The sequence below is a fragment of the Mustela erminea genome, chromosome 1 (genome assembly GCF_009829155.1).
Source record: "Mustela erminea isolate mMusErm1 chromosome 1, mMusErm1.Pri, whole genome shotgun sequence".
In the NCBI taxonomy this organism is placed as follows: Eukaryota; Metazoa; Chordata; class Mammalia; order Carnivora; family Mustelidae; genus Mustela; species Mustela erminea.
In genome coordinates, this window is record NC_045614.1 from 87,905,329 (window position 1) to 87,919,063 (window position 13,735).

The following is a 13,735-nucleotide window of genomic DNA, read 5'->3' on the forward strand; positions in this document are numbered from 1 at the left end:
CCATAGCCAGGTCCTGGAGCCCAGGGTGAAAACAGGAGGCAAGCATGGGCCCCAAAGAGACAAGACTGAAACTGGGTTCAGGCCGAGAGAAATGTGGTAAAGTGACCTGCCTGTTTCTGTGAGACCAGAGGTTCGATGAAGGGGTAGAGGTGAGGGTACCATCATGAGACCCAGACTCGGAACTGTAAGGTGACAGCTGGTGGCAATTATGGGCATTACTGCTGTGAATATTCTAGTACATGTGTTTCAGGGAACATATACCCACTTATCTGTTGGTAAATACCTAGGAGTGACATTGCTGGGCTGTTGGGGATACCTGTATCCAGAAGACAATACCAAGCAGTTTTCTAAGGAGGTTGAACCAACTTACACTCCCCTTGGCCAATGTATGAGTTCTGTTTGTTCCACGGTCTTGCCGACATTTGTTATTTTCTGTCATTTTCAGTTTAGCCATTCTGGTGGGGTATGTAGCAGCTACCAGCCTGATGTTCGGCAGCTGTGGACTGGATAAGTAGATTGTGGTGTAGTCACACGGTGGAACTCTAGTCCGCATCAACAGCCACAAGCAGCAAACGAATGACCCCCGCAAACGCTATGTTGAGCAAAAGAAACCAAACACAGGAGTTCAAATTGTCTGATTCCCTTTATAAAAAGTTCCAGAGTAGACACAGTGACTCCCTGGGGTTAGAAGTCAGGATGCTGAAGAGGGAGGAGCGCAGAGATCAGGCAGGAGCTGATGGGGCTTGTGGATGCTGGGGAGTGATTGTGTGTTTTGATCTGGGGATGTGTTTCCAGGCTGTGTTCCTTTGCAGGTGTCTGTTGGGCTGTAGACTCATAGCCTGCATCCTTTCTGTAAGGTATACTTCAACATTGAGCATACACTAGCATTGAACAAGGGCAAGACCCCACCGTTCCATAAAGCCCTCAGGGTCCAGGGCCCTTCTTTCCTCTCCTCACACCCATGTATTGAGTCACTAGACTGTAAACGCTTTAGTCCCCATGTGACACCAACTGTGTGTGTCTAGAGTCAAATAGATGTTTTAAGTCAGGGCTCCGGGTCTCTTATAATCAACGGCACCTCGAGCCCTGGCAGCCGGCTCCCTGACCAATTCCCTCTGAGCCCACTGTCGAGATAATTACCAATCACTTCCTTCTCCTTAGCTGGTAAAAGTGGATCTAAGTCTGAACTTTGCCTTCCTTGTCACATCTACAAAATGACAAGTCCGTCCCTGAAGAGGGAGAAACAGGCTTCTAATGGTCACAGGGTCCATACCATCTGCTTGTTTATTAACTACCCCCATTCAGCGAAGGCTGGGGAGGGTTCCATCAAGTAGCAAACAGAAGGTGTGCTCACAGCTAGCAGGTTAGAAATCGGATTCAAAAATCTGGCGTGTCCACCTGGGTCTCTCCAGGGTCCCGTGGGCATGACAGAGGCCCCAGCAGTGCCCCCATACTAATGAGCAGCAGTTTTCTCTGCACAGCTCTTCCCGGCCTGGATCAGAAGAAGCGTGGTGGCCACAGAGCATGCTGCCTCCTGACGCCCCCTCCCCCACCACTCTTCCCACCACCTTTCTTCAGAGGGGGCCGAAGTCTGGTGAGTACCGTAGGACTCACAAGGAAACAGAAATGCAGGCTCCCTAGTGCCTACTGCACAGCCCCTCCTGTCCCCCCACTAGAGGTGAGCGACCTCCAGAGAATTCTTGAGGGATCCAACCCTTCACTCTCACGTAGCAGGCTGACCCCTAGGATGGGCATTTTGCAGTTTCTGGCGTGTGTCCCTTCTCCCACTGTCTTAAATAAGTTATGGAGGGAGATTCTTCTCAGTAGGAAATTGGATTTGGCACAGTGTCCTGTCTTCCTGAGACCAATGAGGTAAATATAGAACTTTTGAGGCTTCCTTCAGCTGCTCAAATACGGAATTTCTCCTTTCTTCCCAAGTGCTTATGAAATTCCTTTCCACTGTCCATATTGAATGTAGGCTGTTTCTGTGAGGGGTCCCTCGATAGCCATACTGAGGTGTGAGAGGGAACAGAATTTGGGAAGAGAGAAAGAGCAGGATTTGGGAAGCTGAGCTAGAAGACAACGGGTCAGGATATCCTAAGGACTTGGGATTCTCAAATTTTTCCAGAAATTCTAAGATCTGTACTGCCCAGTGCAGAAGCCACTAGCCATATGTGACTTAAGCACTTTTAATGCAGTTCGTTCCAGTTGGGATGTGCTGTCCGTATATAATACACACTGAATTTTGAAGACTTAGTATGAAAAAAGAATGTGAAATGACTCAGTAATTTTTAAATATCGAATGTATGTTGAAATGATAATATTTGGGGCATACTGGGTTAAATATATTATTGAAATTAATTTCACTTCTTTCTTTTTACCTTTCTTTATGTGGCTACCAGAAACTTTAAAACTACATATGTGGCTTGCACTGGTGGCTTGCCTCATATTTCTGTCAGACAGTGCTGTCCTAGACATTGGATAAGGGCCCCTGAAAATGAGCTTCCTAACTCCATCCAAAGTGGCTATTTTATCTCTATAATCCATTCGAGCCAGGTATGTCTCAAGAGAGAACAGGAACTTGGGGCCCAGAAGGTCTTCTTGGGACACCCTTTGGGGTGTCAGGGAACCACCAGCCTTAAGGACTGGACTGGGGAGCAGGTCTGTGTCCAGGGTGGTCACCCTTCTTCTGTCCCCCAAGTCTGACCTATCACCATGTGTTGCTTTGCATGGAAGCTTCTCTCCCCAGACATGAAGAATCTTATCCTGGAACTGGAGACTATGCCGTCCTCATGCGCACAAGGATCGCTCGGCTCCCCTGGGCCGCCTGGCCCCCAGGTTGGTGCATTCCACCAGATCCTTTCCTGCTGTCTTCTGTTCAGAGCAGGGAAGCCCGCTGGAAAGAGTCTCTTGGCACCGCCCCTTTTAAAGTGATATGGGCACTGTTTTGCCTTCTCTCTCTCTCTTTTAGAAGATTTTATTTATTTATTTATTTGTCAGAGAGAGAGAGAGAGAGCACAAGCAGGGGGAGTGGCAGGCAGAGGGAGAAAAAGCTCACTGCTCAGCAGGACCCTGGGAACATGACCTGTGGCGAAGGCAGACGCCTAACCGACTGAGCCACCCAGACGCCCTTGTTTTTCCTTCTCTAGCTCCCCTCCAGCTCCAGGGCCATGTGGATAGCACACTGGCTTTTCCTCTCTGGGTGTATTCTGGCCTCACAGCCTTGATCTCCTCCTCTCTGCAATGGGGATAACAATTATCCCTGCAGTACTAGATTTTGCTGGCGGTGAGGGTCCAAGTGAGCGGCCGCCTACATGGATGCGATGGTTACTGTAATTACCATCAAACACTTGGTTATCCCTTCTGTGACCATTCACCCTTGCCAGTAGCCTAAGAAGTGCCTGCGTTTGGTGTGGGAAAGTGGAGGTGATGGGGAACTCATTACCCTGAGCTTCATTTGGCGCCCAGATTTGGCAGCCAGGCAGCCCACCGCTCCCCACTGAAGCTAAAGGAAGTGTGAGGAACAGGCACAATGTTAGAAAGGATTTTCTAGGCAAACAGGAGTACCCTCCAGAGACCCTGTCTCACAGACCCTGGCTCTTCTGACCTACCTGGGAGCAGGCGTCCATCAAGAAGGAACACCCCCTGGCTGGGGCTTAGAGCCTGCCATGGGATGGGGAAAGAGGGTACAAGCAGCAGTCAGTTGCCCAGGTGCCTTCTGAATTCTGTCACCCCTTCCTGCATCACCCCTTCCTTCCTTCCTGTGGCTTCCCATCATGGGACACTAAGCACCAAACTCCTTACCCTGGGTCCCAGAGCCTCCCGCTCCCCGGACGACCCTGCCTGTATCTCCTGCATCAGCTCAGACCACCAACATTGCCCAACTGACGTGCATCTCCTGGGTCCTGATGCATGTCGAGCTCGTTCCAGCCTTAGCGTCTTTGTGCTTGTGGCCCTGGCTGTGTGGAATGTTCTTCCTTATTTTTACCTTAGAGACGCCTTCCTCAACCACCCAGTCTGAAGTAGACTTCCCCATCCCTGTCCGTCCCGATGGCTTGTTGCAATTCTCTGCATCATTTTCTCGTCTTGTTATAGTTTTCTTATTGGTTTTGTTATTGTCCTTGGCCTCTTTGGTTTTCCCTTTGTAAAATACAAGCTCTCTGGCAAGGACTGACCAACTGTGGCCTACAGGTCTGGTGGCCGTCTGTTTTTGTAATCAAAGTTGTACCGTCTTGGGGTACCTTTGTGCCGCCAGGGCAGAGGTAAGTGGTTGTGACAGAGATACCGTATCTGAGGCAGAGTCTATGAAATTTGCTATCTGCCTCTTAACAGAGACAGTTGGCCTATCCCTGGTCTTGAGAGCAAGGACATCACCTGTCTTGTTCACACGTTGTGCCCAACTCACACCAGGGCACATGTTGTCGTAAGCTTACCATAAACATTTGTCAAATGCAACATAAACAAGACTTTGGACCCAGTATTGGCCAGAGGCTGCCACAGAGGGGCTGGGAAGTTTGCAGAAAGGCAGGACGGGCCCCCTGAGAGGCATCTCTGCCGTGGGTCTCCATCTTCTTCCTCCGGCAAACTCCACCTGTCTCTGTGAGTGAGGACCACAGGGGATGGGAACGAAAGGGAAATTCTTTGCTCACTTCACACCAGGAGCTCTCCAGCCCTGCTTGCACATCTGGACCCGCGCAATCCCTTTGGGTCCTGCGGAGAATGTGCTGCCCAGCTGGGGCGGCGGGGGCTGGATTTGTAACCCCCTCTGTTGCCTTAGAACACAGCATAAAATGCTGTTCCCAAGTAAAGTGAGATCTGTGGACCAGATGCATTGGCATCATCTGGGAGCTTCACACACACACACCCCCTTCATGCACACATCCCTACTATCAGAATCTGCATTTTAACAAGACCCCCTATTGAATTTCCTGCACATCACATCTTGAGAAGCTCTGAGCTAGAGCACAATGGCCTGATAATAAGAAATGAGGGAATGGAAGAGTATTCACTCATCCTGCCTGGCATGGGCATAGTCCTGGGGCCCTCTGTCACCCTGGACTCCCCGGCTTTGGAGGAGCAGGGAACCTCTGCCCCGCTGAGCCACACTTTCTGGAAACACTGGTGCGCCGCCCCCCCCCCAGGCTTTGATCCTTGAGGATTTGTATACCCTGCACCTTGCACTATCCATCCAGGCTGGCCCACACAGCTCTGAAGTGAAGGGGTGTGACACCTAGGGCCAGATGGGGGGGCCGGTGCAGTCCTCAGTGGGTCCCTGGGTTGGGGGGCTGGGGAGGGAGGGTGGTGAGATCACCCTCCCAGGAAGCCATCTTTCCACACAAGGATGCCCAGACCAGGAGGAGTGGGGAGAGAGAGAAGGAGGGAGGAGGGAAAGGTTGAAAGAAGTGGTGAGATGGGGGAGGGGAGGGAGAGAAGGGGAAGAGTGAGAAAGGAAAGGAAATAACTCTCCCTACTTCCCTCCTTTCCCCCAGACAGGAGAATAAATCAAGACGGTGGTTCCCAAACTTATCTATTCATTCGAATCCCCTGGGAACCTCAAAAATCCCTGATGTCTGTGCCTCTCTCCTTGCAATTGTGATGGAATTGATCTGGGGTGTGCCCTGGCCTTTGGGATTTTCAAAAGATCCTCAGGGAGTCTCATGTGATAGGTGTGGGAGCTGCTGAGGGGGCTGTTTGGTATTTGCACAAGTCTCATAGGAATCAGATTTCAAACAGGCTTTGCGTTAGGCGTGTCCACCTGTAGATCTTGGGGATGAAGTAGTGACTGGCTGGGAGTTGATGGATGTCCTCTCTGCTCTACTAGGGAATTTGGAAAGCAGTTAGCCAGCTGAGCATTTCATAGACCGTGTGAGCACAAAGTAGCTGCATTCTGGCTGGGAGTGTGCCAAGCTTAGTGTAGTGGGTGCTAGAATCCCTGAGCTGGAATCAGCCCCACTCCTGTGGCTGGGCAGTGGGACAAAAATGCACCATTGCCCACGTTCTTAACATCTCAAGGAAGGCTTTCGCTGCACCTGGTGCCCATAGAGCCAGCACAGGAATCTCTAAGCTGCTCCTGTGTGCAAAGCAGAATGTAGCCCTTATCAGGGCCCCAGGGAAAGTTGGTCAAAGCAGCTAAAAAGATAAGAGAGGCGGTGAAGCCTCGTGCTTTCAGCAAACAGCATTTCTTTAGTTGTAACCATGGCACCACTGGAAACGTAGCTCGGAGAAAGCTAGAAGATGACAGGGAGACTGGGTTGGAGGACACAAGAGGGTCCTTCATGGGGTCCTTGGAGCCCTTGAGTCTGCCCAGGAAACCAAACTGCTGGAGGATTCCAGTGCACTAAGGGCCTCCCTCCCAGCCCTGCCTTCCTCACCCACTGTCCTTATTTATTTCTTTCATTTCTTGTCTTGATGATACAGGGTCCACCGGGACTTCCTGGCAAGATAGGACCAAAGGGAGAAAAGGTATGAGCCACTATTTTCTTCAGTCCACCTCTCCTTGGTAATTCCAGCCTGTATCCTGGGGATGCCACTGAGAATTTTCTGGTTGAGATTTCAAAGCATGTGCTAATTCTGCCTTAGTGCATGAGGAGGGGCTCCATAATGATGGGGCTGCTGCTACAGGTGTGAGATCCCACTGGTGTGTTTCAGCTTGGCCCACTGACATGGCAGGCGTGCTGTGAGCGGCCAAGCAACCAAGCCACATGGTCATGCCCAGCCATCAGCCCTACTAAGCTCTGTGCTTCCAGAACTTCTCTTCCAAAGCAGCCTCTGCTTACCTGTCTTCTCCATCCACAGGGGGAGCTTGGCCTACCAGGAAGGAAGGTATGGTCCATGCTGTTCTGTCAGCATTATATGGGCAACTGTGCTTTGTGGGGTGGGGGGGTGTTGTATGCATACCTAGGGGTTGGTGGGGGGACCAGCAATGCACTTCCTTGGGCCCCAGTTCCCAGGCAGACAATGATCACACTGCCGTTCTGAGGATGACAGTGGGCTCTTTCGGCCTGTTCTTTTGCTAGGAGCTCGAGCCTGCTACTACCAGATATTTGGACTTCTCCCAGGGGCTGCCAAGTCTGGCCAAATTTCCCCCAACCTCAGACCACTTCATCCTGCCATCCATTAGAGAAACCCTCCACCCCAAGCAGTGGTACAAAATGACTCTCACTGTCTATTTAGTTACACTGGAACAAAGTGCAAAACAGAAACAAATGTCTTTTGCCTTTCGGCCCAGCTGAAATAAATGGGAGTCACTTAAGGTCACAGGTACTCTGAGTGAAGCAAACACATGTCATCAAGATTCTCATTCATGTCAGGAAAGAGTAAACCAGCAGCCATTCCCTGTGGTCAGTGGATGCTGGCACTGAACCTGTGGGTCTCGGAAATAGCAGGAGGAGCAAGACTTTGGCCAGGAAAGATGCTTATAATTCTAATCACAAATTACTATTTTTCTGGTTGAATGTTTTGTTCCAATGGTTTCACTATCAACAAAAGCCTCAAACAGACCTTTGCAAAGCAAAATTGCATTCCCCCAGGGCTCAACTCATAGCTCCAGGGTAGGCATAGGGGATATCTGAAGTGCTGGGCTGCAAAGGATTCTGGGATGGTCTCCATACTTAGAACTAATGAGGACCCTGATAGATCAGCGACATCTGCCATGAACATGGACGGCAAGAGGAGAAATCAGTACACATGCCAGCATTTGTGATCTCTGGTTTAGGGGTTGAGCCTTCCACGTGTCTGGCTAGGCTAGCTGTGAAATTAGCCAGTGAGTGCAGAGGTTGAGATGGACCCCAAGTCCCTGCTCCCTCTTTCTCCAGCTAGGCTAGCTCTTCCATAGCTTCTGGCTGAGGCTGGTTTCCCTAGAAGCAGAGGTGGAGGTCACGTGTGCAAGTGAATGACTTATGGGCGCTCTCTCCGGTGGATCCTGAGGGGAAGGGCAGTTGAGTGGTACAGGGGAAGAAGCCCAGCCTGGGCGCGGTGTCACAAGAAGTCCACCTTCAGCCTCATTCCTAGGGCAGCTCTGGAGTGTGAACTGCACCACAGAGCTTGTCCTGCCTTGAGATAAGGGAGTTGGGCTTTTGGCTGCAGGGAGAACAGGTTCATAAATTGCTGGGGGTCCCAAATTGCCCATGGGCAAATTCCGCAGTTGCAGGTTGCAGGCATGACTTGTGGCAGCAAGGCAGAGAGTCCTGGGGGAATGGACACAGTGAGCAAGGGGAAAAGCTTTTGGGGGAGTACCAACAGCATCTGCCAGTGCACCCCAAACAAAATCCTATCCCATTCTACACTGGATCCTTGGGAAGAACCTATTGCAATGCAAGGAACGTTTGGGTGGGTGGAGTGATAAAGATCAAAAAGCCAAGAAGTTTAGAATCCCTTCTCTACCACCTTCGTTCCCCCCGCCCCCCACCTTCCATTTCTTGGATAGAATAAGATCTTCTGTGTTGACATAATGTGATACCGAGGGCTTGAACTTACATCTATGTGACACAACTTCCGAGGCTATCAGTCTTTGGAGGGTGGGGATGAGGAACCCAGAGGCCATGTTTAGGGACCCCACAGTTCCCTTTGAGCCCACCAAACAAATCTCATTTCCTGGAAGGAGGGAAACAAACCCAGTCGTCCTGACTTTTGTTGTTCACTTTTGAAGGGTAGACCCGGCTCCCCGGGTGTTCCTGGCATGCCTGGGCCAGTCGGCCCTGAAGGACCCAGGGTAAGTTTGGTACAGTCTTGGGGCTCATGTGGTATCAGAACATGAGGGAAGGAAAATATCAGCCTTCTTGGCCTTTGGCACATAGTGAAACTCATTTCCTTTGGAGGAAGGAGAATAGAAGATGAGCACTGCCCAGAGGTCCCCAAATACTTTCTCCTTCACTTGGACTGCAAGATCTTGGTCTATCCAATAGGTCTGTGCCTGTTGGGGGCGGAAATGAGGGGCTGCTCCACTCTCTCAGAGGGGCCCTGGTTCTCTTTTGTCCTCAGAGTTAGCATGCAGTTCTTTGGTTTCCCTGAGATGTTCACAAGAGGGGCTTGTGTCTGGAAAGCTGTTGGCAGGAGACTGGGGGTTAAAGGATGGGCACTGACCTGCTGAAAAAAAAACTAGAGTCCTACATTTAGACAGGGATTGCCTAATGCCAATGAAATCCCATTCTTCAGACAGATTATGGGAAGCTGACACATCCACATCCGTGCCTTTGTTTATATTCTTCTCACTTTGGTCACAGACTGTTGGGTGCAGACTTGACCTGTAGAAATCAGGGATGGGCAGGTGAATGTCTATAGGCTCTGATTCACTTACCAGCTATATTTATTATGGGAATAGAAAACTGTGTTCCCGGCCCTCTTAGGAAAAGTCCCAAGGAAATCTTAATAAAGACCAAGTATTTTGGATGAAAAAATAATGCCTGAACTGAGATGTGATTTAAATGTAAAATACACAACAGATTTCAAATATTTATTATGAAAAACAGAATGTAAAATACCTTGTTAATTTTATAGTGATTATATGCTTGAAATGATAACCAGATCAAACAAAATGTTATTAAAGTTCACTTCACCTGTTTTAATGTGACTTCTAAAAAAATTCTAAATTAAGTTTAAGTATCTTATATTTCTACTTTTTAGCCCTGGTACGGAATTTTTAGCACAGACGGTTCAGAGCCTACCCATGAGTCTTAGTCCCCTGTCTCAGTAATGCAAGCTCAGAGGCTGATGTTCTCTCTATTTGGCTGCAAACCTAGAGTGAAAGTATATGGAAATGCCTGAAAGTCCGTCTGTCTGCAAAGAACAAAGCCGGTGAAGTTTTGGGGGGTGCTGACACTTGGTCCTATGAGGCCCCAGTGCCCCCAAGCTCTCTCCCCACCCTCTCACAAGCCACTCAGAACAGAGGGAGCATTTATAGCATTTTAGCATTTAGTTTGGAGGTCTGTTCTCCCTGGGGCAATTTCATTTTATGTTTAATCTCAAATACCAGGATGAAGCTCAGCCTTGAGCCCTTGGGAGTGAACAAGGGAGGATGTGGGGTCCTCAGATTCACCAGCCAGCCCTGATGGCCCTTGTTCCATCTTAATCCTGTCCATGATTCTCCAGTAAAAGTCACTGTAGGTCCTTTTTCCCTTCTTCTTCACAGGGTGAAAAAGGTGACCTGGGTATGATGGGCTTGCCAGGGTCAAGAGGACCAATGGGCTCCAAGGTCAGTGTGTTAGTCCAGGTGGACATTCCCAGGTCTTCTCTCTAAGGTTCTGGAATAGCTGCTCTCCACAAAGATGGGGACTGGGTAGGGCTGCCGTCCCAGGTGTGGGAAACATCAGAGATATTGGAAAGCCCAGCGCCAGATTGCTTGCCTTTACCAGCCCTTTAGGGGACAGCATCCCTGGGACACGAGGCATAGAGATGTCTTTCCTACTGTTCTCCTGGGCAGGGATAGTCAAGCTCCTGAAACAACAAAGCGGGTGGAAACCTTGTTCAGGCTTTTGTGAGTAAGAAAAACAATGTTCTTTTTACACCTGGGAGAAACATAACCCTCAGGGACATCTTTGTGTTTACTGTTAGAACCCCCACTAAAACTTGCAGCACGAGGTGGGGACACACCTCACCATCACATTCAGGGATTCCTTCTACTCTTGCATCAAACCCAAAGGTCCTATAGAGCTGATCCTAAATGCACCTTTTGCTTTCTTTTAGGGCTACCCTGGATCCAGAGGGGAAAAGGTTAGTGTTTGTCTCTGATGGCTTCCCAGAACCTGGCCTGGGCTATTGGCTCTAGGGCCAATGATGAGCAGAGGACAGGCCCAGGATTCTCTTAAGTTAGTGACTATAGTGACCTTTCCTAGATATTCCCACAGCCTTTGTCATTGGGCTGAGAGAGCAGGGAGGGGCCTCCTGAGGCAGGGCGTGTGGGCAAGGGAAGAGCTCCAGTGGAAGTAGGGCAGAAGAGCAGTTGAAGGTTGTTCCTGGTGGAGAGGGAACATTGCTTGCTTACTGGAGGATGATGGCTGACATGTGTCTTTAAGCTTCCATCACACAACTTCTCATCTGCCAAAAACCGAACCAAACCAAACCAAACCAAACCAAACCAAATTAAAAAACCCAGCCAGAACCTGGGGACCAATTTCCTACAAGATGAGAAAGGATCTGGGACACAAATTTTCTGTGAGTTGTCTTTTATTAAAGCAAAAGGTCTTTGTGGTATAAATAAAAGGTAGATCACAAAACGTTCCTTCCCTGGACAAGTCATCTAAACTCTGAGCCTACTTCTTAGCCTGTAAAATGAGGGTGTTGGCTTAGGGAGCTTTCACTGTGAAATGCTCCAATTTTCCCTCCCACGTATTAACTCTGGCTCTCTGTGGTTTCCTCCTAGGGATCCAGAGGTGAAAGAGGTGACTTGGGTCCCAAAGGAGAAAAGGTAATGGCCTTTGCATGGAATGATAAACTACAAAGAAGTCGTAGCCCCTTGTGGGCTGTCCAGCTTACTGGCTGGCTAGCTGACCGAGTGACTGACTGACTGGGCTCTTATCTTGAAAATGGCCAACCACACTCTTCCACAGCTCTCTCGGGCCCTCTCTCAGAGAGAGTCACTCTGTGTGTTGCTCTCTTCACAGGGTTTCCCAGGATTTCCTGGAATGCTGGGGCAGAAAGTAAGTACTTACAAGTAAAAATGGGCTGTGGTAAAAAATCAATCAATCAATCAATCAATCAATCAGACTTTCTACACACTACACAAAGAGCTCTGCCTCTCTGTGCAGAGAGAAAGTGGGTTTTGCCATGGAAGGTTCTGGTTTGGAAGAGGAGCAAGTTGCCGTGCACATCGATGAGAGAGAGTGCCAGTATGGTCTGAGACCACCCTCCAGTTCAGTGGGAGGGAGAAGACCAACCATCCGGGTAGAGAGGGTTTTCTATGCCTTCCTGACTGTCAGAGGGCCATGGTAATGTTCAGAAGCAGAAGGCATCATGGCAGAGGGATCAGATCTGAGCCGCTACGGTCAAGGGTCCCAGCATGAGGCACAGGCATCTTTGGCCTATGACCATTGCTGGTAGCAGTCAACTCAGACCTTCTTTGAGGGCAGTGCACAGAGTTATTTTAGCTAGGTGACAGCAAAAGTTTTTTTCATTTAATGGTTAATCTTTTTATTTAAACAGTTAAGTATTTAGTGGAATTTCATGGATATCTTGCTGGGAACAAGGCTTGCTAAAAATGGAGTTCATTCAGTTGACTTAAAGAAAAAATATCTAGCAATTAACAATAGAGTGGTATCCCGATATGACAAAAATTATGAAAGTGGCAATGGACTGGCAGATTTCTTCTATGTAGAGTTAGGGCCTGGGGAAGAATGGGTGGTTGGTGAGAGGAGGTGTCAGGATAAAGAGAGAGCATGAGAGCATACCTAACTGGCCACTGAAAACTCCTCTATCTAACGTTGTAATGGTGGTTCCTCACGCTGAAAGCCATTGACCTGGGTGGGTGTCATTTTTCCTAAGCCCCAGAGCATAGTATTCTTCAAACATGCAAATGCATGCTTTCTTAGAATCCTAGTGGTTTCTCCAAGTTTCCCTTAAAGTTTTCTTTTCCAAACTCAAATAAACAATTTTTATCTGACCTCCAGCCAGGAGAGCATATTTAATAATTTCAGTCATCTCTTATTGCTATTTATCACTGTCTTAAGCTGTCAAAAACTCTGTTCTTGTTATTCCCTAGCTGGAATGTTGAGTTAAAAATAAATAATTGCATAAGCGAGTTAAAGGAAACATTAAAAGGGAAAAAATAATTTGATTAAAAAATATTTAGGTTAGGTTTTCATTCAGTGCAAGAGTGAACATCAAAGAATAATAAATTACTGTGGAATTAAGGATGACAACATCTTTGGCCTCTGCACCGTTTACTAGATTTGCCATCTAGAGTTCTCTTTCCCTTTCATAGCAGGCTGTTTTAAGACAAAGATGATATGATAACGATAATTAGGTCTTAGAAATTAGATCAAGAACTTACTGGCTGCTTCCAGTTGATGAAGAGAGGGGCCACACTTCCTTCTGCCAATCTTTAAAAAGAAACAAAAAATGAGGAGCGCCTGGGTGGCTCAGGGGGTTAAAACCTCTGCCTTCAGCTCAGGTCATGATCTCAGGGTCCCGGGATCAAGCCCCTCTTCGGGCTCTCTGCTCAGCGAGGAGCTTGCTTCCTCTCTTCTCCCTCTCTCTCTGCCTGCCTCTCTGCCTACTTGTGACCTCTGTCTGTCAAATAAATAAATAAAATCCTTAAAAAAAAAAAATGAAAACAAAACCACTTATACCGTTTATGTGGCTGTTTTCTCCAAGCCAGACAAAATACCCCATGGCCCCCTCTAAACAGCTGAGGAAAATTGTACAACATAGAATCCATGTTATCTTGGATTCTCTCACTCTCTCACTGCGTAGATGATGGAGGACATGACAGGCTGGAAAGAAACCACAGGTTTAAGGACAGTTCTTGGTGTGGCAAGATGTTAGTGGCTTGGGTAGGGACAATTTGTTACATTGGCTAAGTGACATAATTTCAGAGTTTATGCTACATCCTTACTCTGTATTAGTGTGCACTGTCTTATACTTCCTCTGACTTCCATGTGGAGAGCCTTCTGGATGCTTATTGTTCTCTCTGAGTGCTTGGGGTAGCTTTTCATGGACACTAGCTGCTGACTAACAGAAACTCTCATAGTTGCTCTTCTAAACTTAACTTGCTGGTGGTGCATTCTGGGCTCTAGAGGGATAA

At 48.4% G+C, this 13,735-nt stretch overlaps 1 protein-coding gene across 4 annotated transcripts in view; it reads left to right on the forward strand.

Annotated features, from left to right (window-relative positions):
* COLQ (collagen like tail subunit of asymmetric acetylcholinesterase) overlaps positions 1-13,735 on the forward strand; it is a 58,719-nt gene that overhangs the window by 24,520 nt on the left and 20,464 nt on the right. For all 4 annotated transcript variants that reach the window (XM_032332630.1, XM_032332652.1, XM_032332620.1 and 1 more), the window contains exons 2-10: positions 1,482-1,594; positions 2,737-2,838; positions 6,418-6,462; positions 6,796-6,822; positions 8,648-8,710; positions 10,127-10,189; positions 10,681-10,707; positions 11,357-11,401; positions 11,598-11,633. In XM_032332630.1, the coding sequence (XP_032188521.1) occupies positions 1,482-1,594; positions 2,737-2,838; positions 6,418-6,462; positions 6,796-6,822; positions 8,648-8,710; positions 10,127-10,189; positions 10,681-10,707; positions 11,357-11,401; positions 11,598-11,633 (521 nt within the window). The remainder of the gene's footprint in view (positions 1-1,481; positions 1,595-2,736; positions 2,839-6,417; positions 6,463-6,795; positions 6,823-8,647; positions 8,711-10,126; positions 10,190-10,680; positions 10,708-11,356; positions 11,402-11,597; positions 11,634-13,735) is intronic.